General features: G+C 57.0%; 1 protein-coding gene across 1 annotated transcript; it reads left to right on the forward strand.

Annotated features, from left to right (window-relative positions):
* Positions 1 to 5,596: 5,596 nt before the first annotated feature.
* On the forward strand, positions 5,597 to 14,440 carry SLAMF8 (SLAM family member 8). Its single transcript, XM_019433353.2, has 5 exons — positions 5,597 to 6,030; positions 7,851 to 8,177; positions 10,878 to 11,183; positions 11,265 to 11,369; positions 12,234 to 14,440. The coding sequence occupies exons 1-5, from the start codon at positions 5,940 to 5,942 to the stop codon at positions 12,296 to 12,298; spliced, it is 894 nt and encodes a 297-aa protein (XP_019288898.1). The 5' UTR covers positions 5,597 to 5,939; the 3' UTR covers positions 12,299 to 14,440.
* The last annotated feature ends 5,576 nt before the right edge of the window (positions 14,441 to 20,016 follow it).

A 20,016-nucleotide genomic window follows, 5' to 3' on the forward strand; every position in this document is an offset into this window, starting at 1 on the left:
ATTGGAAGCACAGAGTCCTATCTGGTCAATCAGGAAGCAACTGTAGAAGCCAAGCCTTGCCACGCCCTCTATAAACGGGCCGGGCCCCTGGGCCCCTCGTAAAGAGTCCAGTCAAAGACAGGACAGCTCATGAAGGAGACACTGATGCTGGGGACCCGGAAGGAGCCGGCCCTGCCGATCATCCCCACGGACCGCCTCCTCCCTGAGAATTCACGCCTCCTGCCCTCTGTCCTACACCAGCGACACGGGGCCCAGCTGAGGATGGTCTTTACCGGTCCAGGTTGGGCTACGGGGAACAATGAAAAGCAAGAACTTAGACCCTTTTATAGCAATCTGACAGAGCAATTTTGTTTGTTTAATATAGTCCTAAAAAATAGGGCTTAGATTTTGTATGTTTCTTTTTCTTTTAGTTTTTAGTACATTGCTTTTATTGTATCCTACAAAAGTATGGGTCCGCGATGGATGGGAAAATAAAGAAAACAGTTCCTTTGACCCAGATAGGTGAAAAGTCCCACCCTACACACACACACAGACTCGGTCTACATACGCGCCTGGCCCGGTCTCCGCCCCCCCCCCCCACTATGCTCCTCCCCCAGAATTCCTCCCCACCCCCACTTCTATTGACAGAGCCAAAAATATCCTTTCCCCTTAGTTTAGAAAAGAATGAGCCGGCATTTTTAAAAATGAACAATTACTCAGAAAATTGAAGACAAAGAGAATCCCCCAAAAGAACATAGAGAAAGCAGCGGCACCCGGGTGGCTCGGTCAGTTAAGTGTCCAACTCTTGGTTTCCATTCAGATCGTGATCTCACGGTTGGTGAGTTCGAGCCCTGCATGGGGCTTTGCGATGACAGTGCAGAGCCTGCTTGGGACTCTCTCCCTCTCTCAAAACAAATAAATAAACTTTAGAGGGGGAAAAAAGGCCACAGAGAAGGCAGAGCCTTCAGAGGGGACCCCAGACGGGACCCCAGACTCTGGCTGGAGCAGGCGGCCCCAGGGCTCGCTGCCAGCCCTGGAAGCAGGAACCTGCTGCTGGCCCTGGAAAGTAGTGGTGGCGAGGAGAAGAGGACTGTCACGGGTCTCTGGGGACAGACCCTGCAGACACCAAGGAAGGCGGCACATGGCATCCCCAAGCACCGCTGCCCGCAAGGCCCTGCGCTGCAAAACGTCATTCTCCTCTCCGAGTCAGAGCTAAATGCAAACACCGCCCCCCCAGCCGCGGCGAGTTGTCTGCCTGCTCCAGGGACAGGGGCTCCGAGGGGCCGCAGCACCTGCTGGGCAGGCGACAGAGATCACCCGCTGGGTAAGCGGGAGGGAAAGGACTCCAAGCCCAGCCGGGCTGAGGGCAGAGGCAGCCACCGCCCCTTCGGGGAGACTGCGAGCGGACGGGGCCTCGCGGCTGCCCTCTGCTGGCCCCCTTGGGTCCGACCACCCGCCGGACAGCTTCACCGCGCGGTGCCATCAGGCACCGGGCGTTGCTTTGTGTGCGGCTAAACGCTTTAGATGCCAACGACTAAAATGAAACGTGGCCCTTCCCTGAACCGGGCAGGTTGCAGATGCTGGGATTTCTTTCAATTCTGGGTTTATTTTAGATTTGGCTAGAAAGCAAGGTCTTGGACAATTTGTCCTAAGCAAGCCTCCGCTAAGCAGCCCTGCAGGGGGCGCCTGGGTGGCCCAGTCGGTTAAGCATCAGACTTTAGCTCCGGCCACGATCTTTGAGTTCCTGAGTTCGAGCCCCGCATGGGGCTCTGTGCTGACGGCTCGGAGCCCGCTTTGGATTATCTCTCTGTCTCTTTCTCTCTCTCTCCCCCTCCCCCAATTGCACTTGTCTCTTTCTCTCAAAAATAAATAAACATTTAAAAATAAAAAATAAAAAAAAAAAAAAAAGAAACAGCCCTGCATCCTTCATCTTTATATTGACTCTCAGGCTCTTTGAAAGATCGGCCTGCGTTGTACTTGTTTGGGGATTCTTTCTGCCAGCGGGGTGCAGATGGGCGGTGACTGGGTCGGAGAACCTTCGTCCAGTCCTACGCTCACGGGCTTACCGTGCTGAGTGCTCACCGGCGCAAGGTGCCCAGGGTGGGGGTCCCGCAGATGTTTGCTGAATGACTGAATGAGCAAATGAGAGTCCAGCCCCTCCCTCGCTCCCCCCACGAAGCACAGTCCTGGCATTGTCGCTTTTGTATGCAGCCTGCCTTCAGCTCCCTGGGGAAGTATGTTTTTGCCTCAGAAGCAAATCCTACCAAGTCTCGGACCGCCCCACCCAGTTCCTATGGGCTGGCCCCCTTCTCTCCCACCTTCCATCTCAAGCTGCCTGCACCTTGCTCCCAGGCACCAAAGAGCAAAGACTCCGCTCCCTGCCCCTGTCCCCGGCAAGGCCAGGACCAAGGTGGGACAAGACAGGCACCATCCGCACAAATATTAAAGAGGCAGCTCAGGCCGCGCACGCAGGCTGACAGTGTCCTCTGGTGGGAGGTCAGGTGCACCATTTCCACACATGCAGGCACTGCCCCTGCTGCCCAAGCTGGCTGCGGAGGGAGTGGCGGGCATGGGCTGCCCCACTCTGGGCAGCCTTGGGGGCCAGCCGGCGCCCGGTGGCACCGTGTCGGCTTAGGCGGGGCTCTACCTGGCCTCTCAGCCCCCACCCCCCCACCCCTCAGAAGGTAACATCTCTGCCCCCTTCCCCCACCCTGGCTCCCAAAAAGCCCGCTGAATGCCCCTCCTTCCTGCCTCCCTGCCTGCCTGCTCCCCTTTTTGTCCCTCCTTCACCTCTCCCCTGTTCTGGGTGGCCCCATTCTGTGTCCAGGCCAGTCCGAGAATTAACGACAAGGGTGAGTGGGCAGGGCAGGTGCCTCCCTGACACGCACACCCTCCCCCAGATTCCACTGGCCCCGAACAGAGCTCAGGCGGCCCGCGTGGTCACTGGGGACACCTGCTACCCGCCCCCGCCCGCAGCGGAGGTAGGCTGAGGGCAAGGTGCAGAGGGGGCCGCAGCCCCAGCGTCTCCCTGGGTCAGGCTTCCCAGAAGGGCCCAGCTGCCAGCTGCTCTCTTAATTAAGGAATGTGGGAGTGGTGCCTTTGAACTCCCAGCCCGTGACTCGAGAGCTGTCCCCGCGGTGTGGTAATTACCGTGCTCTGCGCCAGTGACCAGCAGCGGGGGCGAGCCTGTCTCCGCAGACCCAACCCAGCCCGCACTGCCCCTGTCCATCTCTCTCCAGCCGTCACACAGCCTGGAGCTCTTCCCTTTGGGAGACGGAATGTCCGCTGACCCCCCGCCAACCCCCTCCTCACCCTTCCTTGGCTTCCCTGAAGTTCCCCTGTAGGTAAAGGGCACGGGGTGGGCTGGGAAGGCAGGGATTTCACCTCAGTGCCTGCTTGGACAGACCAAGTGGGAGAGGAGGGAGTACGACCGCCCACCATCTGCCCTGCAGGAATTGGGCGCCCCTTTCCCTACATCCCCGCCACGGCCCCACTCCTGCGTCTCACGCCCTCGCCGTCCCAGGCCTGACACCTGACCGGACACCTGACCAGGGCACTCCGGCTTGGGGAGGCTGTCCGTGGCTATCGACGGGGGGCGAGGCAAGGGGCTGGGGGGGTTGCCGGAAGGGGGAAGGGTAAGGACCTGGCCCTGTCCTCACCAAGCTTCCAGTCTGGGACCGGCGGATGGAGCTACTCACACCCGAACCCCCTTGCTCTGCATTAACCTGCTCTCCTCTCTTCCCTCCCTGGCCACTTAGTAGCAACGGTTAAGACTCTTGTGAGTGCTGACCACGCACCAGACCCCATTCTAAATAAGCCCTTGCAAGCCACCCTTACCAGGCTGACTGTCATTATCAGGTGACACAGCCCATCCCCTCCTCCAGACTGCAGACTCCTCGAGGGCAGGGCCATGCCTTCCATGTCTGTGTTCCCGGCACCTGGCACGTAACTGGGTGCTCAGTAAACCCCTGATGAAGAAGGATGGAATTCACAACGGGGTCATGAATGAGTCCCCTCCCCTGGCCTCTCTGCCCCAAAGCCAGGTGGCTTCCGAGTTCTGTCCCAGCTCTGCCCTGTCCCTTCCTCTCTACTCTGGGGGCTTCCGTTCTAGTCCAGCCAGGACCATCCCAACGGTTGCCACCCAGGCTTCCTTGCCTCTTCTTTCTCTGCCCGCCTGCCCTGCGTGCAGTCCTTCCACCAGCCAGGCGCCCTCAGCTCAGAAGGGGCCACATCCCCTCCCTCGGAGCCTTCCCTCAGCCCACCAGCTGCAGAATCTCCTGGAACACAGGCTGGTTCCACTAGATTCCCGGGTCCTGGCCCAGCCCCCACTGAACCAGAGTCTCCAAGCATTTGAGCCCAGCGAGGTTGAGAGCCGCTGCCCCCAGAACCAAAACCTGATGCCTAAAAGCCAGTATTCAAGCGATCTGACCCTCGACCTCCTTTTCCAGCCCCACCCACGCCAGCCCTGAGGGGCTCCTCCCCTCCCTGCCCTCCTTCATTGTCCTGGAGCCCACCTGGGGCTCCCCCTGCCTGGCCTTATCCACCTGGCTCTTCTTTTCCAGCCTCTGGCTCATCCCTTTTCTCCGCCTACCCAAATCGTGCCTATCTTCAAGGTGCGGCTCAAAGCCCACCTTCTAGGGAAGCGTCCCCTGCCCACATCCACGGACGCCTCTTCCCCACCGCACCCTCTGCACGGAGAAGCCGTGCTGCCCATGGCACAGAGCCTGCGGCACGGCCGACCTTCATCCTGGGCATATCCAAGCCAGGACACTTGGCTTGTGAGCACCTGAAAGGCAGGAAGCCTATCCTCCTGCTGTCCCGACACCATGGCTGCCTCGTTCCTGGTCGGGTCCCTAGCAGAGGCCAGGAGTTCTGCGGGACCAGACACGGCGAGCCACGCTCGGGACGCGGGGACTCCCCTCGTCTTCCCGAAAAGCCTCCCCAGACTGAAGCGGCCACATAACCGGAAGCGCGAAGAGACCCAGGGCGGGGGAGACACAGCTCTGGCAACGTGGCCCGGGCTCCCAAGGGTGAGGCTCCCGTCCCAGCTCGCACTCGTGACCTCCGCACGGGGCTGACCTCGGCCCCACGCCTGACAGGCGGCAATGAGACCCTCGCGGAGGAGGCCTGTGACCGTGTGCAGGATTTGTGCGCTCCTTTCCAAGTGTTTATTAAACGCCCATGGTGTGCCGAGCGCCAAGGGGAACACAGACATGAACGAGTGAAGACCTCGCCGGCAAACAGTGCGTGGAGACAAGAAAGCCATCACAGGACAGCGTGCCAAGGGTCATGGCAGAGACCCGGCCGGCACTGGGCTCGGGAGAGGAGGTCCCTCACTCCGTCTGCTCAGGTGGGAGCCCGCTGGCTGCAGCCTACCCGGCCCGGAGGGGCGAACGGAGCAGGGCGCCCACTGGAGGAGCCAGCACCGGGCTGGAGAGGGTGCTCCCAGGAGGAGCACTCCTGGCTTGGGATGGCCAGAGAGCAGGCTGGGCCGGGGAGGCCAGCTCGGACAAGCGTGCCGGAGTCGAACTTAGGAGAGTCTTGCACACCAGGCCGAGACTTTCGTCTTTATTTTGAGGGCGGCGGGAGGTGCGGAAGAATTTTAGAGAAGTAACAGAGGGAATTGCGATCTGGAGGCCTCTCTGTGGCTGCGGCAGGAAAGGCGGCCAGCCAGGGGGCCAGTGGGATGCAGGGAGGGCCGGCGGGTCCCACAGGAAGACGTGGGCTTGTGTTGGGGCGCCTGCCACTGGCAATGGCATTGGCCAACCACGGGCACATGAAAGAGGCTGACTTACAAGAATCCGCTCCTGAGAAAGTCCAGCTAGGCCGATGGCCAACTTCCACTTTCCTCTGGATATTTTCACTTTCGGGCCATCCTGTTCTGAGTCAAGATTCCTCCTTCTGAACATGGGACTTCCCAGAAGGACCACAGCTCCCTCTGGGTATCCACTTGACCCAGGATGTTCTGGACTGGGGTTGTCGAAAGAGCTTGCTGGCCTCTCTGGAGAAGGATGGCCATGTGGTCCCTGTGGAGTCTGCTTCTCTGGGAAGGTAAGTGGGGCAGGTGCGTGACCAGGGCCCCTCACCAGCCTTCTGGGCAGGGGCCTCATCCCAAGCAAGGACCCAGGGGCCGAGGAGGTCCAGGGAAGGCGGAAGCAGGTTCTCAGGCAACCTTGAAAAGCCGGAGGGAGCCAAAGAGATGCAGGGTCCTGGATGGGATGTGCTGGCTGCTCTAGAAGCATCCGCGTCCGTGAGACATGTCCTGTGGTCCAGGGCCGTTAAAACTTAGGCTGGTGGTGCCAGTGGTTCGGACAGAGACGGTTGTGAGAAGGGCGAGGGGATTCTCGTAGAGGAAGACAGGGCAGAGCAGACTCTCACAAAGAAGCACGTCTTTCCATCAGCCTGCGGGAGGCCTAGGAGCCTCGACTGGGAGCCAGCACCACTCTGCACACCCAGTACGCATTAACACTGTAGCCTCTGCGGCCGGGCCCGATGCGTAGGGCCAGGGAGGGCAGCGAGAGGGGCAGGGGGCCGGCCGAGCGTCGCCCCCAGAACACGACTCCTTAAGCAGACGCCCTGCGCTTGGGTGCGTTCTCTACGGGCCGTGTTGTGCCCCGCACCCCGGGTGACCCCTGTGCCAGGTGCCCCCTGTGCCAGGCGCCAGGTGAGTCCCCCGGGAATCCCATCATCCACCCAGTACGGCAAGTTGAGTTTCTGAACAGTGGCGGGCAGGGGGTACGAAGAGGACAAGAGGAGCTCGCCGTCTCGCGGCAGGCGCCTGACTCATCTATGGGCAATCGCAGCAGAGGAACGGGGCGCCCCAGGGTGCTGGGCGCACAGAGAAGCAGGGTGGATGTTGCCCTGACGGGAGGGGGGGTTCAGGGGAGGCAGTGGGTCCGGATGAGCAGCGATCGGCCAGCAAAGGGTTCAGGGGTACCTCCCGCAGAGGCATCACCCCACCTCAGCCTCTCACCTCCGCCAGCTCCTGACGGCAGAGACCGGCGCCCTCGGGTCCCTGGCATCCGTGACTCCCCCTCCTTGGCTCCCCGGACCACAACTAGGCTCAGGCCTCACTGATTGCACACCTGAATCCCTCTCCACCCCTCCCACTTCTCCCCATCGCTGCCGCCCACCCCCCTGCAGCAGGAGTTCACTCACTGCAGGTGGAAAAACAGCAGCAGCCCGCCCCCGAAGCTTCCGGCACATTCCCCGCGCTCCCCCCCCCCCCATGGTCTTTCGAACCAGAATTTCATCCTGTTACTCTCTTACTTAAACCCTGCGCAAGGCCTCCCACGGCTCTAAAGATAAAACCAGACGCTGCTTTCAGGCCCCGGGTTGGCTCCGGCCAAGGACTCCGCAGTACGGTTTCTGACTCCCCCCTGCAGAGAACTGGTTTCAGTTTCCCTGCACCCTGCCCTCCTGCTCGCCTGCTGGCCGGGCCTTCCTACCCTCCGCCGTCCTTCCCTCTGCCTGAGACGCTTCCCGGCTCCAGACAGCCCTCTTCTCCTAGGCCTGGCTGATCCCCACTCCCCCTTCTGGTCTCAGCTTAGCCATTTCCCCTCTGAGCCCCTCAAGACCATTCACCCTCCCTGGGTTCTCCCGGAGCCTCCCTTTCTCCCCATCGTGGTGCTTACTATATTTTAATCATTCGCTTAGAGTCTGACTTCCTCTGTGAGCGTAAGGGATTCTCTCCCTGACGGTTTTATTCCCGGTCCCTGGCACGGTGCACCTGCTCAGCGTGGGTGGCGGGAGCGTGGGGAGAGGGGCCCTAATGTGCTGGCTTCACGGCAGCTTGGCGGGGTGCGGGAGGAGCAGAGGGAGAGAGGCGAGGAGCTGTGGGGCAGGCAGACTGATGGGCTCCGTCCTTTCAGCCCTCCTTCCCGCCGCCGTCCATGGTGCCCAAGTGCACGGCCAGATCGGGGGCTCCGTGCTGCTGGCGGCAGAGTGCCCCCCCGGCTTCCAAGTCCGAGAGGCCATCTGGAGATCGCTCTGGCCTTCGGAGGAGCTCGTGGCCACGTTTTTCCGGGGCGCCCCGGAGACTCTCTACCACTCCCGCTTCCTGGGCCGAGCCCAGCTGCACAAGAACCTGAGCCTGGCGCTCCAGCCGCTGGAGTCGGGAGACAGCGGCAACTTCTCCGTGCTGCTGGTGGACACGGGGGGTCGGGCCCGGACCCAGATCCTGCAGCTCAAGGTGCATGGTGAGTACCCCCGACACTGGAAAGGCATCCTGCGTCCTGGGAGCTGGGGAGGACAGGGTTCCAGGGGCCTCTGGCCTCTGACCTCCCGGCTGACGCGGGGCACAGCTGTCCCCACGGCACAGCTGAGAAAGTTCCTCCGGTGCTCCCAGGTGAGCTCCCTGCTGGGGCAGCCTGGCTTTGCCACCCCGCGGTCCTCGCCTGAACTCCAGAGCGGCCTCTTCTTGGCTCGGTGGCCAAGGACACAAGGTTAAGCCTCCCTGGCGCTCACCTTTCTCCCTTAGAAAACGGGCGTCGTGAGCAATGTCACAACGAGGCACCTGCAAAGGGGGAAACAGAGCGCGTCTGGGAAAACATCTGAGAGGGCGCTGGGCCCGCACTGCAAACTTCTAAGCTCATAGGATGTGCCATTACCTGACAAACTCCTACAGGGGAAAAAAGTACGGCCCATCAGACCACGACGCGATGTTTTTTATCATACAGTGTGGAATTTTTATTTGACACTGCTTTCGAGAGTTCTTTTCGCCGTGTTTAGAGATTTTCCGATGTATAACGGTCACAGGTTCTCTCCGTTGTTCACTGTCGCAGAGCAAACCGTCCCCAAACCTACGGGCTGAAAACAACGCTGTTAATTTCTCATGATCTGTGGGTGACGGGGCTCGGCTGGGTGGGCCTCCTGCTCCCCGAGGTCCGCCAAGGTCGTTCAGGCGGCTGCGTTCGGCACCTCAGCTGGGGCGGCTGACTTCGCTGCGGACTAGGTGGACCCTGCTTTCCAGCAACTTCCCCCCTGCTCCCTCTGCCTCCTGCCACATCACCTCTGTCACCATCAGCCCCTCTACTTCTGCATCTACTGCCCCCACCTCCACTGTATTCCTGCCGAACAAGCAAAAAACAGTGGCCTTTGAGCTCTCATTCATCTACCTAATGGCTCGGAAAAGGTGGGTGAGTTACCCCCAACCACTATTTCAGTAAAACCTCAGACATTTGGTAGAGTAGTGGGGAGAGCAAAGCCCAACTTTAAGAATGAAAAGCACGAGCGACACCTGGGAGGAAGAAGACGGTGAGGGAGAGAAGGGCAGTCGTAAACTGGGAAGGAGAGAGCGCCCCCCATGAACCAACCCAAAGACAGCTAGCTGGCTGCCCTTGGGTGAGCCCCTGGGGTGCCAGTGTGCGGTTAGATGGGTGTCCCGAATGCACGCAGCCCTGAACCCAGCTGCCCAGCTTGGCAAGCAGAGGGGGGGCTGGATTTAGGCAGCCCCACCCTCACCTGTTATCCCCTCAGCCCCATTCCCTTGTGCAGTGAATAACCTCCACAACCACACAGGCAGCCCTGGAGCCTCTTCCTATTCTAAGTCTCAGCTGCTGCACATGTGAAATGAGGACATTGAATGTGATAATACATGCAGCACCCACACCACTAAGCTCTAAAATGCCTTGTTCTCAGCATCTGAATTACAGATTTTAAGGAAATTGCTGTTTTATTGCTTCCAAATACATAGCGTGATTAGAACTAATTGCACAAAGCTGCCAAGTAGCCGTCCTGGGGAGCTCTGCTTTGACAATAGATAAGAATGATTTGAATTAGCAGATCAGTTACTAGAAATGTCAATGGGTGTTTCTACTGTGCCTGATAGTGTTTGGAAGCAGCTTGTCCTCTTAAGCGATGTAAATATCCACCACACGCGCACGCACACACACACACACACACACGCACGCGCGCGCGCACGTGTGTTAATCTTTGTTTATACTATTAGTGTGCCCAGCAAATCTTTCCTTTGCCATCTCACAAATCCCCCCAGATTGAGCTGGCATTAATGAGGTTTTACTCGGCTTGACTTTGGAATACTGTCAGAGACTGAGCCCTCCCGTTGTCACTAGAATGCTCTCCCGCTGGCCCCCATTGCCACAGAGACTCAGGATTTACTCATCAAGCTACACAGGAAAGGGAAGCCACAGTCTAGGATGCCAGGACTCCAATTTGCGCAGTGGTCCAGGTGTCTGTGCACCTAGAGGGCTAAGGTTATGAAGAAAACAAAACAGAACCCCCAGCCCCCTGCCCGGGTCTCCTTCGTAGGGCGTTGCAGCCTTGTAATTATTTTCTTAGTTATTCAATCACTTGTCTTCTCCACCAAACTGTAAGCTCGAATAGTCCAGGAATGTGTCTGTTTTCTTGCCTGACTCAATATCTGCCGATCATCTCTCTGGCTGATATATCATGAAGAAAGTGCTATGACAAGGGACAGGCCGAGTTCTTGGAGAGTTCGGAGCCTGGAATGTGAGGGAAGGCTTCACAATCGGAGCAGTAAGCAACGTGTCCGAGCTGGGTCTTGAAGGATTGGTAGGAGTTCCCTAGGAGGAAGAGAAGAGAAAGGTACACGTGCGCAGGCGACCCATATGAGAGCATGAGAGACGCGGAAGGGCGCCGTGCTCCGGAGAACTGGAAATTCATTAGGGCAGGTGAGTCAGACCGGCAGGAAGCTACCACCGGAGAGGTTGGCATTGACTATCTCCTGAAGGGTCTCGACTCCCAGACTAAGGAACTCAGCTTCTGTCCTGGACAACGGGAAACCAGACTAGGCTCTGCAGCAAGAGTGCGGCGCCTGGTCAGAGGTGACCTCCAACCCTGCATGGATCCCGGGGCTGGCGCTCTGGGCCCTGCCCAGCATCACTGTAACCCGTGCCTGCTCTTCTGTTCTTGCCTAGATGCAGTGCCCAGGCCCGTGGTGCAAGTATTCATCGCTGTGTCGGGGGACGCTCAGCCCCCCAAGACCTGCCAGGTGCTCCTGTCCTGTTGGGCCCCCAACATCAGTGACATAACCTATAGCTGGCGACGGGAGGGGACCACTGACTTTGGTATTGAGCCAAGCAGCCTCTTCACGGATGGACAGGTGCTGAAGGTTTCGCTGGGACCAGGAGACAAGAGTGTGGCCTATTCCTGCACTGTCTCCAACCCTGTCAGCCGGGACGTGGCCACCGTCACCCCTTGGGAGAGCTGCCATCACGAGGCAGGTATGCCAAGGGCCGGGGGTCAGTGGTTAAGGGATTGTGAAGCCTCCAGCCCCCCTCTGACCCTGCCCCCTCCGTGTCCAGCCCCAGGAAAGTCCTCCTACAAAGACATGGTGCTGGTGGTGGTGCCCGTGGCCCTGCTCCTGACCCTGGCTGGTCTCCTCTCTGTCTGGCACCCCTGCTACTCAGGTAGGAGTCCTCCAGACGCCAGATGTCCTTGGAGGAGGAGGACCTACTGGGAAGGAAGGCAAGGTTGGACCTCCTCCGTTTTAGGCTTCGCATGGTCTGTCCTCCTTCCCTCTATCACATCAGGTCCTGACTCTCACCGCATCCCCTGGTCTCCAATCAGATTAAACAAGGCAAAGTGTCTGTTGCACTTCTGAAAATGACCGCTCCTCTTGCCTGCCTCTTCAGGCCTTCGTGCCAGCCGTTCTCTCTGTCTGGAACGCACTTTCCATGGCTTCCGCCCAATCCCCCTTCTTCATGTGACTATCTCCTCCACAGTCTCCAAGGTGCACCTGCTCCCGGAGGCCTTCCTGACCTGCTCCCCCAGCCCAGGCGCGGTTGGTGTTCTTCCTTTAATCTCCATCGCCCCCAGCCCTCGTTGCACTCACTCTCCCGCTGCCTTCTCAGCCCCTTGAAGGCAAAGGCTGACTTGCCACCGGGTTGTCTAGCGATGGTCCCTGGAACAGCGCTCGTAGGGATAAAGTTCTGTTGAGCACAAGTCTAAATGGACGCCAGCCCCGTGCTTGCCCACCATTCCTAGGAAATGCTCCCTGAGAGAAGTACCTGTCTGGCCAGGAGCTGATAAGTCCTCCTTCTCCAGGAGAAGAGAAAAGGGGAAAGTCAGAGGTGGGGCTGGGTTCTGAGCCATCCCTCCGGCACAGCCCCTGCCTGGACCCCAGGATGCCCTGCCCCTGACAGAAACACCCCACTGACCTGGGCTTCATGGGGATGTCCACCCCAGGCTGTCCGGGATGGCTTCGGGCCAAGCCGAGATTCCAAAGTGAGAGGGCAGCTGTTGGAAGGTAACCTTTCTGATCTCTTTGCCAGGGAAAAAGCAGAAGGACATCTGTACCGACAGAGTGGCTCCAGAGACGGAGAATCCCCTTGTGTAGGGTCTGCAAAGAAGGAGGATATAAACTGTTGCCTGGACCATCAGGAAGTACACGATGCTCTGGGCCATAGCTGGTGTCTGGAAACGACCATGGTCCTCATGCCTCTGGTGACACTCCTGTCCCACCTCCAGGAGCAGCCCGGGAAGCTCTTGCACTGGGAGCCACCACACGGAAAACACTGGCACAACCTTCCACGTCCCCTCCTTCTCCGCCCGCCCCCCACCCTCCGCTCCTTGCATGTCCTGGCTCTGCTCGGGGCAAGATCACAGAGCACCCCCTCCTTCACCTTTGTCTATCTCTAGATCTCATGATAAGGCCTTGGTCATCAGGGGACATCGGGGTCTCAAACTACAGGGGTGGGGCTGGGGCCAGAGCTGGAAATGGGCGATTCACAGTTTCTCTGTTAGTTCAAATGTCTAATATCTTTTAGGGTCCGGGACCCAGACTGGATGCAATTCTTTGGTGCCAGTTAGTTAATACTTGCATCGGTCTGCTAGGGCCGCCGTAACAAGATATCACAGAATCGGGGGCTTAAAGAACAGAAATTCACTTTCTCGTAGCCTTGGAGGCTAAAAGCACAAGACCAAGGTGTAGGCAGCTTTGGTTTCTTGTGAGGCCTCTCTCCTTAGCTTGCAGATGCCTTCCTTGTCTAGGTGTCCTTCCGTGGCCTCTTCTCTACGTGTGCACGTATCCCTGGTGTCTCTCCCTCTTTTATAAGGACACCAGTCATAATGGACTAGGGCCCATCCCAGTGACCTCATTTAACTTTAATTATCTCTTTGAAGTCCTATTTGCAAGTACAGTCGTATTGTGAGATCTTGGGGGTTAGGACTTGGACGAATGGATTTTGAAGAGACAAATCCAGTCCACAACAATAGTTCATCAGCAGTGGGGGGAGGGGGGGGGTGAATGCCTGAACAGTCAATGTCCCTGTGGATCCTGCAGAACATCCAGTGTCTTAGAGGGGATGTTCTGTGATAACAGTGAGGAAACGGGGCAAGTTTTGAAGTATTTTCCCAGGGAAACTTCAGTCACTCACTAGGTCAGTCCTGTGCCAGGATCTCCCCTCTTTCTCCCAATTGCTGGAAAGTCACTTTACCTTCAACGAATGGTCAGGGTCAGCACAGCTGGCCTCTAGCGTCACATCCCCACTCCTCCACTCAACTTGTTCTGGAATTTCCCTGCCTGCCGGCTCTGCTCAGTGGTCCCCAGCGGGTCACCGGGGCAACACCTGTCTTCTTGCCTTTCCTGCACCCACTTGTCCCCACCCAACCTTCCCCCTGTCCCCCTAAACAGTGCTTGTGGCCTCCCAACCTGGAAACGGGTGTTGCCCCCACCTGCCACCTAGAGGCATTCCCTATGGTCACTGATTTCTCATGCAAAACTGGCCTCCATCCCTAAAAATGATGTGGAAGAGACAGCCCAGGATCTAGCAAGGAGCCATGGTGGCTGTGTGGAGGAAACACACACACACACACACACACACACACACACACACCCTGTATCCCCCCTACTTTCTTCCCTCCATCTCCCAGGCCCCACCTCAGATCAGGCAAATTCTGGATGGGGGGTGGGACCCACATTTCTCCCTTCATGAGTTAACTCTTAGTGACCTCATTTAGCCGTGGTTCTGTGATGTGGTGCACCGGGGCCTTTTTAAATAGGCCCACGCCGCTCAAATAGACGGATGCTCCCGTTCCCCACGATACACTTGTCAGCTAGTGGACTAATCAGCCCTCCACCGAAAAACCCAAAGAACTTCTGAGAGAACCACGTGCTAACAAGCACCGGGACCGATGGTTTAAAGGTCACACAGGACAAACATCGATTGAAGGTTCGGCACGTGCTGGGTACGGTCTGAGGCAAATCAGAAGCGGACAAAGCCCTTCCTTCGTGGAGTTTATATTCTAGAAATACAAACAAGCAAGGAGGTATGTGTCAGAGGTCGATGGGCTCTAATAAGAAGATAAAGCAGCGGGGCGCCTGAGTGGCTCAGTCGGTTAGGCGTCTGGAGCTTGATTTCATGGTTCCAGTTATGATCTCGCGGTTCGTGGGTTCAAACCCCGAGTCAGGCTCTGCGCTGCTGGCACAGGGATTCTCTCTCTCTCTCCCTCTCTCTCTGCCATGCTCTCTCTTTCTCTCTCTCAAAATAAATAAACTTAAAAAAAAAAAAAGAAGATAAAGCAGAGTAAAAGGCTAGAGAAGGGTGTGCTGGGGAGGCGGGGCCCATCTCAGATGGGCAAGTGGGGTGAACCGTGCGGTGGGTGGGCCAAGAGTAATCCAGAGAGCAGAGGGTACAAAGAAAGGCCCGGAAGTGGGGGCATGGTTAGTGCTTTCCAAAACTCCACGCTAGTGGAGGCCAGGGAGGGTGCGGTGGGGGAGGGCGGAATGGGAGGGTCGGGGCGACTGGGGCCACAGCAGGGGGGACCTTGTGGTCTTCAGAATACACATCCTTGGGGTTGAGGTAGCCAGGAGCGCCCCCATCTGTTTGGGTGCCAGATTCCTCCCACGACAACCTTTATACCATTATTTCCGGTAGGCTCTGTTTTTTGCTCTTTGTTTTCATCCAACTTTCCTTGAGCAAGAGGCTTTGTACCTGTCCTTCCATGCAAAGCACAAAAGCAAGAGCTGCTAGGGTGGAGGGGTCCTGTGACACGATGCCAGAGAGAGTGGAGAGGGGGGCACGGCAGAAGAGAAGTGTGAGAGATACATGGTTTTTTGGCATCAGTGGGGATAGGAACGCCCAGTTCCTCATTTAAAAAGTTTCGCAGGGGCGCCTGGGTGGCCCAGTGGGTTTAGCGTCTGACTCTCGACTTTGGCTCAGGTCGTGATCTCACGGTTTGTGAGTTCGAGCCCTGCCTCTGGCTCTGCGCTGACGCTGTGGAGCCTGCTTGGGATTCTCTCTCTCCCTTTCTCTCTGCCCTTCCCCTGCCTGTGCTCTGTCTCTCTCTCTCTCTCTCTCAAAAATAGATAGACATTAAACAAATTAAATAAAAACAAAAAAAAGGACGGCACAGAGCAACCATCTCAACCACCCCCAGATCCGGGAAAGTTTCAGTGGGTGCCTCCCCTCGGGCTGTGCCCTGGTCAGCGTCGGCCCCGTCTGCCAGGGGTGTGGGGGGGATGGCAGGCTGAGCACACAGGTAAGTAACAGAGATACTCCCTCTGCACAACTAGCCAGTTCTGGGAGCCACACTTCCAGGGAACCACCGGAAAACTTGGGTGTCAAGAAGAGAATGACCCAAATCGCGAAAAGTCTAGAAGCCTTATCATCCGAGAAATGACAGAAGAAACTGGTCATACTGAGCCTAGAACAGAAGACTCAGGGGGTCCCCAAGTGTTCGAAGGGCTCTCCCGTAGGCAGGTTGTACAGCCGAGGCCACAGGAACACATCCCTGAGAGGCAGATGGTGACTCATACCAGTAATAGGACCTTCAAGCTGGAAGGAAACGTTGTGGTTTCTCAGTTCAGGTTTCTCATTTCTCAGGGGGAAAGCCAAGGCCCAAAGAGATGGTTACTCCTTGGAACAACATAATTGGTCAGTGACAGAGTCAGAGTTAGCTTCAGGTTATCGAATCGGCCCAGCCCCTCCCCTGCACCGCACTGCCAGGGAAAAGCTCCCTGCCAGATGGAGAGCCCAATATGAAGTGAGCTGTTTTGGTGACAGCGGTGGCACAGAACCCATCGCAGAGCGATATTACAGACTAGAGCCTTTTCGTGTCAGGTGGGAAGTCGCGGCACATCGGGAATGACAAATATGCGCTCCCTCCACGCCGCCCTCCAGCACCGTGTCGGGCATAATTACTTATGACACACTGCTCCCACTGAGTCCCCAGGCAGCCCAACGCTCAAGTGACTCGGGCCAATTAACAGAAGTTGGGAGCCAAGATGAAACCTATTAGCCATCCCTGCCCTGCACAACCCATAAGAGCCTTCCCACATCACACGAGAATTGTAAAGTAAGGGAAGAATGAGGGGACAGCGAAATGAAGGAGGCCGATGAGACGATTCAGCTTGTGTGTCAGAAACACGCCAGCTTCCTGCAAACAAGATTTCTCCCAGCTTCCTTTCCTCCGCCCTTCTCTCGGCCTGTTGCCCAGGAATGTACCAGAAATGAACAGGGGGAGGCATCAGTGGGAAAGCCAGGAAAGCACAAAACGACACGAAATCAGCCAAATAAGTCAATAGGATACATTTGGCCGTTTAATAAATCATGCTCTTGGGGCGCCTGGGTGGCTCAGTCGGTTACGCATCCGACTTCAGCTCAGGTCACGATCTCAGGGTTTGTGGGTTCGAGGCCCGCGTCGGGCTCTGTGCTGACAGCACAGAGCCTGGAACCTGCTTCGGATTCTGTGTGTCCCTCTCTTTCTGCCCCTCCCCTGCTCATTCTCTCTCTCTCTCTCTCTCTCTCTCTCTCTCTCTCTCAGATAAATAAACATTAAAAAAATTTAATAAATAAGTAAATAGCCATGTTCTTTAGGATATCTAACAATATTGTGAAAACCTGGCATCAGAGTTCTTTGGAGGCAAAGAACAGAAACCAACTCTGGTTTTAACTAATGCAAAAGGAGGAATTTTCTAGAAAGCTGTAGGTAGCTCAGTGTCTTAGTTCAGGCTGCTCTAGAAGAATACCAGAGTCTAGGTGGCTTAGAAACAACAGAAATTTATTTCTCGTGGTTCTGGAGGCTGGGAAGTCCAAGATCAAGGTGCTGGCTGATTCGGTGTCCGGGGAGAGCCCACCTCCTGGCTCACGGATGGATGGCCATCTTCCCACCGTGTCCTCACATGGCAGAAGGGGAGAGAGAGCTCTCTGGGGTCCCTTCTATAAAGGCACTAATTCCATTCCCAGGGGCCCTGTCCTCAGGACCTGGTCTCTTCTGAAGGCCCTACCTCCAAATACTTTTACACTGGGAACTGGATTTCAGCATATGAATTTGGGGAGAGGGAACACAAATGTTCGGTCTACAGCACTGGGAGAGCCAAAGAAAACACTGAGGAACGGGGCCTCAGAAAGGACAAAGCCAGGTGGCCTCGGGGATACAGGCATTGGCACAGCGTCCTCGGGGCCGCCGTCGAATAAATCTGCTCTCTTTCTGTTCAGTCTGAAGATCGAAATTCCCGGCAAACAAACTGGGCGCAGTCGGCCTAGCTGGGATCAGGGGTCCTCCCTGTGGGGAACAGAGAAGAGTCGCGGGACATCTTGTCCGAGGGGGTGTCGGTTTAACAAAATCAAGGGCAAGAAGAAGTCTGAACTGGGATCAGTAGGGAAGGCAATGCGTCTATCGGTCCATCTGTAACACACCGACCGCTCACCTGCCGGTCTCCTCTTGCCCCAGCACCAGCCGGGAGGCAGAGGAGGCCAGATAGAGGCGTCGCAGTCCGATGCCAGCGAGTAAACCGTCATGCAGCCCCCAGCGTGTGCGCCAAGGCATCTCCTGGCTCCTGAGACGTCGGTCCCCAAGGAGGGCAGTCAGGTCCCCGAAGAAAGTGACGAAAGGGACAGAGACTCCGGCTGGGAGTGGAGCTTCCATCAGGAGGAACTACGGCACAGAGGTTTCCAGGGGCCGGTCTTCCCAGGGCAGCATCCCCGGTGGGTCGGCGGGTTGCCCTTAGGGTCCCCTCCAGGGGACAACAGCCAGGAGGAAATGGAGAGCTCTCTCGTATGACTCACCCGAGAGGGACCAGCTAGAGCCTCGGCCAACTCCGGGCAGCGGACCCTGCAGAGTTTGTTCTTCCGAGGGTTGTGTCCAGCAAGGACAGGTACAACAGGGTGTCTGCCTCTCCACTCCCTGTCCAGTTATTCCCGGAGGCCGCGAGCATAGATAGTGTCACCCTTCTGCCAAGGCGAGAGGGCCGCGGCCCCGGGTCTGTACCGCAGAGCTTGCTGTGAGTCTCCTGCACAGGCAAGGGTCCGTCCACCTGGAGCTCCCTCTTACCCTTCTAGAACATCCAGAATCCTGGAATCCCTTGTCCACATGGGAACCTGGGCCTTGTACAAGCCCTTTCCTGCACTTGCCCTCCCAAAGATGGAACAAAGTGCCTGTATGGGCACCCCTACGCCTGAGGGCAGCTAAGAGGCAGCTTTGGGGGTCAGCTCGAAGCTCAGACACGGAGCCAGGGTGCCACGCAGGTGGGCAAGCCCCTCACAGTGTGTGGGACAGAGTTGTGGGCAAGAAGGGGAGGGGGGAGTCTTCTTTGGAGACTGAGCCCTGCTACGAAACCCCCAAAAGCCAAGATTTCGGAATCTGGATCTGGCCTTCCGGGTCATTTTGAAGGTGTACTTGTCAAAGTAGGAGGGCAGGACGTGTTTTCCGTAACAAACTGTTAGCTCGGTTTAGCACTGCAAGTGTTAAGGGCAATATGGACACTTCTCCCCCTGGATTTCTTTCTATCATGATTCCCACCCACCTCTTGAACCTGAGACCTCCCCCCATGGCGTCCCCCACCAGCTGTCACTGCAGCTCTAAAGGAACACGGGGGAGTGGGTCTTGATCAGACCGGGACAACGGCCCCTGGTTTCCCGGAGGACTGAGCAGTCTGTCCCCAGCAGTCACCACGCAGCACATCTTGTAATGAGCGGGTAGCACCCTGGGAACACAGCCGTGAGCCAGACAGATGGGGCCCTGCACCCAGGAAGCTTGCAGTCTAGTCTAGAGACAGACAGACAATAAACAGATACACACAACCTCCAATTAAAACTGTGTTAAGCTCTTTGCAACTACGGGGATGGAACTGGAGGGTATCGTGCTAAGCGAAATTAGCCACTCAGAGAAAGACAAATATCCGAAGACTTCGCTCATGTGTGGAATTTAAGAGACGAAACAGATGAACACAAGGGAAGGGAAGCAAAAATAATATAAAAACAGGGAGGGGGACAGAACAGAAGAGACTCTTAAATACGGAGAACAAACTGAGGGCTGATGGGGGGGTTGTAGGTGGAGGGATGAGCTAAATGGGTGGGTGGGGGGATGGGCTAAATGGGGGAGGGTCATCAAGGAGGACACGTGTTGGGATGAGCCTGGGGGTTATACTTGGGGATGAATCGCTGGAATCTACTCCTGAAATGAGTATCGCACTATATGCTGACTTGGATGCAAATTTAAAAATAAATAAAATTTTTTTAAAAAATGCGTTAAGCTCTACGGAGAAGAGCCAAAAATTGTGAGCAGGAGTAACGAGGGAGCCAAGTAGGGCCGGGGCAGGTTGACACAAAGGGTGACTCCGGGGACCAGCCCACGCTGAGACCCGCAGGGACGGCCAAGGGGAAAGGCCTGCCGTGCTGGGGAATGAGCCACCCGAAAGCCCTTCTGGAAAGATCCAGAAGGGTCTGCAGGAAGGTCCCTGTGGCCAGGCAGTGATGAGCAAGCTGCACTCTGGGAGGCAGGAATGGCAGAGGTCAGTTCACGCAGGGTCTGGTAGGACACGGGAAGATTTAATATTTAATTCTAATGCGAAAGGAGGCCACTGGAAAGTTTTACGAAGGGAAGGAAGGCAACCAGACTTGCATGTTTAAAAGCTCGCTCTGGGGCCTGGGGGGAACGGACGGAGCAGGAGAGCAGCAGGTGAGCTGTGGCAGTGACAGCAGCAAGATCGAGACCACGGGGACAGCGTGGCTGCGGGGAGGGGTCAGGGAAGACACCGGGGCCTTTGACCTTAGTAACCAGGAGGAAGGAGGTGCCATGTGCCCAAACTGGACATGCAGACAGAATTTTCGGGGA

Source organism: Panthera pardus, unplaced genomic scaffold, assembly GCF_024362965.1.
Source record: "Panthera pardus isolate Hobbes unplaced genomic scaffold, ASM2436296v1 HiC_scaffold_21, whole genome shotgun sequence".
NCBI lineage: Eukaryota > Metazoa > Chordata > Mammalia > Carnivora > Felidae > Panthera > Panthera pardus.

Coding starts and splice junctions, on each gene's coding strand:
- SLAMF8 (XM_019433353.2), top strand. CDS start 5,940: ATGTTCTGGACTGGGGTTGTCGAAAGAGCTTGCTGGCCTCTCTGGAGA. Junction 6,031..7,850: donor GAGTCTGCTTCTCTGGGAAG/GTAAGTGGGGCA, acceptor CCGTCCTTTCAG/CCCTCCTTCCCGCCGCCGTC. Junction 11,184..11,264: donor GAGCTGCCATCACGAGGCAG/GTATGCCAAGGG, acceptor CTCCGTGTCCAG/CCCCAGGAAAGTCCTCCTAC.